Here is a 4121-nt window from a genome sequence, read left to right on the forward strand (position 1 = left end):
CTCTAATGTTTTGTTAGTAAATTGACAAAAGTGCAACGCCAATGATAGCTTAGCGACAAAAACTAAGCATGACCAATAATTAGCGACGAATTCTACAATTATCATATAACTTAGGGACGAAATGTACAATTTCTCACTTTAATTATTTGGTATTTGGATCACGAAATGAAAATTAAAAGAGCAAGATTAAAATTTTATAAGGAATAGAAATTCTATTACAATATTTGGTTGCCGGCGTACATGTGTATATATAATATTATATATTAACTATTCTTACGAAGGGAAAAATAACTAGTCGCATGTAGCTTTTAGGAACGGCTATTCCATTGCAAAGAGAATAACCAATTCTATGTTATTCTGTCCCCCAAATGCCATGTTAGTGTGTGAGCTTGTGATTTCACTGCTAATTATTATAATTAGTTTAGCATTAAGACAGTAATACTTAATTGGCAGATCTGAGATGCAAAATAAGAAATAGAGAAAAGAAAGAAGAGCATGTAATGTAGTGCTTATTAAGCAATAGGTGGCTTTCATAGACATTTGGCTTATTTGCACCCGTTTGATTCAGACCCTCTCCTCACATGTGTCCTTATCCACCAAGCATGTGCTTTACATTTGACTAAAAGTTGAAAGCATTGTGTCTTCCTCTCCAACTTTATGACTTCAAATTTTTTTATGACAATCATTGGTTTGTGTCCATGACTTTGCACATGAACACCAACTCACATGACTTCAACTCTTTCTTTATCAATATTTTTGGCTTTTGTCCAACATCACATAGACAACACTAACATTAGAGAAGCTCATAGAAAAAGACATGAATGGATCCACAATCTTTAGGATTGTGATTGCACACATACTCTCTAGTCAAATAATCTGGTTTGATGACATCACTATTGCTTTCCATAAAGAATGACTCAAGTTCGAGTCTCATCTCAATCAAGATTGGTATAATTTGTTGAGCAGATACTATAGATAAGTAAGAGTGTACAAAACAAAAACAAAAAACAAAAAACAAAAAAAAGGTGCTCTACTTCAACTACTACACTACCACAAAGCCAAATATGCATCAAAGTTTGAGACTAGAACTTGTTTTGTTTCAGTCCAATGGTAAAAGTAGATTCCTTGAGATAAATAAGCAAAAATGAATCTGAATCAAGATTAATAGGTTCTCTTAGGGAACATGCAGCAAATGGGCAAAATATAAGCCATGATAATATATCATCATAGTGACATAATAACAATCTTTCATATAAGCAAATTACATGATTTGATAATTGGATTGTCCTGCCTAACAAAAAGATCAAAGGAGACATCACTCATGATTTGGGTGTTTCATCAAAAGCTCCTCCACTTACATGAATCCAAGAACCATATGTCAACGAAATCCAAATCCAAATCCAAAGCAACAACATACTACTACTACTAGAACCAAATAAAATGTCACCAACATTAACATAAACTTTTACTAGGAAAGAGATGAGAGGTCAATAAACACACACAGATTAACATGGACAAGACAAGAAACATAGTTTAGACTAGAAAACTAAATGTGTTTATAGTAGGTAGTATTAGCTAATTTACTCCATATGTAGTTCACCTAGCCCCTGGCAGTTAACAAGGAAGGAATGGCAGCCAAGTTAGGAGTTGTGTTCTTGTTTGAAGAAGCTTCTCTCTTCCCACTTGATGTCTTTGTAAAAGCTCTCATAGGACTAGCAAATGCCCAACCCCAACTCCTACTTCTCCCATGGGCAAGCTGCTGATGATGCCCCACTGGCTTTCCATTCCCATTCACATTTTCTTCAGAAGAAACCCAATAAGATGATGAAGAGGAAGAAGATGAAGATGATGTAATCATGAAGCCACTGAAAATCCCACCACATCTCACTCTTTCCTTGATGCAATCTTGGCCTGAGGCCCCACTGGTTCTATGATGAACTTTGGGCTTCCCCTCTCTCTGGGACTCAACTCTCCTTAGAGTGCAGTCACCAAAACCAGTTGAGATTCTCTCAAAGAAGTCCCCTGAGAAGCTCCTGCTTCCACAGCCCACAGATCTGGATCTTGACACCTTCCTATCAAATGAAGAAGCTTGATCATCAGGGCTCTCATCATTCTCCTCCACCGCCACAAACTCTTCCCTTTTCTTCTCCCTTGATGCCCCCCTCATTGACCCATTCACAGATGAAGATGATGATGATGCAAAGGTGGAGTCTTTATTATTATTATTACCACTTTTCTTGGAAGGCAAGTAGAGAAAAGACCAGAAACCCCTCTTGTGAGGGCTGTATTCTCCTCCATTCCTTTCAACTTCCAACAAGTTTAGCCTGTTTCTAGGGGTAGCAGTGGACTTGCTTCTCTTGAACACAGCAGCAGTGGAGTCTGAACCTGAAACCACCCCACCACCATTGCTTTTCTTCTTCCTCCTCTGGGTCAGCAGAAAGGGCATTCTTGACTTCCTGATAGAGTCAAACTGATACTCATTGCCTTTCTTGCTGATGCTTTTCACGGGCAGAGTAGTAGAAGAAGAGGAAGAAGAAGAACCGATGTTGTTTGGGCCCCCAAAATCAGATCTAAAAGAAGGGGTCGAGGAAGATGAAGAAGAAGGGAAAATGGCTGAGGGAAAAGAAGAAGAAACCAGCTTCCCAAGCTTTTCTTGAAGGCAAAAAGCACAGATCCCTCCCGGAGTAGTATTCTTGTATGGATGGTTTGTACACAGCATATTGCCTTCACCCATGTCTTCTTGAATCCCTTCCATCACCATTTCTACACACTACAAAACAAACAAACAAACAAACAAACAGGTAAAATGATAGCTTTTACACAAATCCCAGAAACCAATAAACTCAACACGCCCTCTGTTGTATTTTCTTGATTCATATAAGCGTGGGAGCTAGTAGAACAAGAAGAGTTGATTCCAGTGGAGAATGGAGAAATAGTGGTGAAAGGAGGCGGCGAGGGAAAATTGCAAAAGAAAAGAAAAATGGCATTGAAGAAGAGATGGTAGTCCCCAGGAGCACGTGGATACCTGACTAACCTATATAATTAAACTCAAACAAAACACTAGAGATAAAAGGGAAGCCACTCTACAGCCCTAACTTGGCCATCACCAAAAACCTTTTTTAATGTCTACACTTTTGGCAAAAGCATGGATTTGACCCCAATGTTATACTCTATCTCCCTCTTTAAAATAAATCAATTCTATATTATGTATCATTTCGTCTAGGGTTACACTTGCGTGAGACCGTCTCACCCGTGAGACGGGTCGAGTTGGTTGAATCAACATACAAATATCATACTTATATGTACAAATATCATACTTATATGTTCAAATATAATACTAATCAAGAATACAATTTTTGTTAGTTATAAGAGAAAAAGTATTACATTATCATAATAAGTAATGTTGACAAGTGCCCCTTACATATAAGAGAAAATATAATACTTTTGATGAAAAATGTAGGAATAATGTTCAAATTGGCCACTGAACATAACATGAAAGTGCAATTAGGCTATTGTGAACAAAAAACAATACTCCAAATGTATGCAATTTCACCTAATAGCAGGTTACCATCCATTTCATCAAGTTACTTATTTACGTGGACAGTGAATTGATATTTTAAAATAATTTTTAATAATAAATTATTAAAATAAAAAATTAAAATAATTTAAAAAATTAAAATAAAAACACACACACACCATAATAAAGCAAAATTTGTTTTATCAGAGAAGTTGAGTTTCCGTAAATAATAATAATAATAAGGCAAAAGGGTCAAATAGGCCCATGTACTACCATTGATTGTTTATCTAGCACCATGAACTAAAACATGGTCCATCTAGGCCATTATACTCTTAATAATTTTTCATCTAGCATTTTTAGCCTATTTCTAACAAGTTACCCATCTAATTTGATGACATGGAAAAATAAAATTAGAAAAAATGATGACATGTTATTTATGTGGATGTTTTGGATGATTTCTACCCTATTTCATTAATGAAAAAAATAATTTATTGCAATGAAATAGGGTAGAAATCAAAATTGCTATATAAAGTTTTAAGAATTAATATCACTTTTGGTCCCACGACTTTTGAGTTTTATCAATTTTGGTGCACAACTTTAAATT

General features: G+C 35.8%; 1 protein-coding gene across 1 annotated transcript; it reads right to left on the reverse strand.

Moving 5' to 3' along the window:
* Window positions 1-1193: 1193 nt before the first annotated feature.
* On the reverse strand, window positions 1194-3049 carry LOC116015204 (uncharacterized protein DDB_G0271670-like). Its single transcript, XM_031255228.1, has one exon. It carries the CDS (start codon window positions 2759-2761, stop codon window positions 1601-1603), a length of 1161 nt encoding a protein of 386 aa, XP_031111088.1. The 5' UTR covers window positions 2762-3049; the 3' UTR covers window positions 1194-1600.
* Window positions 3050-4121: the final 1072 nt, after the last annotated feature.

Source organism: Ipomoea triloba, chromosome 4, assembly GCF_003576645.1.
Source record: "Ipomoea triloba cultivar NCNSP0323 chromosome 4, ASM357664v1".
Lineage (NCBI taxonomy): Eukaryota > Viridiplantae > Streptophyta > Magnoliopsida > Solanales > Convolvulaceae > Ipomoea > Ipomoea triloba.

Coding starts and splice junctions, on each gene's coding strand:
- LOC116015204 (XM_031255228.1), bottom strand. CDS start 2,761: ATGGTGATGGAAGGGATTCAAGAAGACATGGGTGAAGGCAATATGCTG.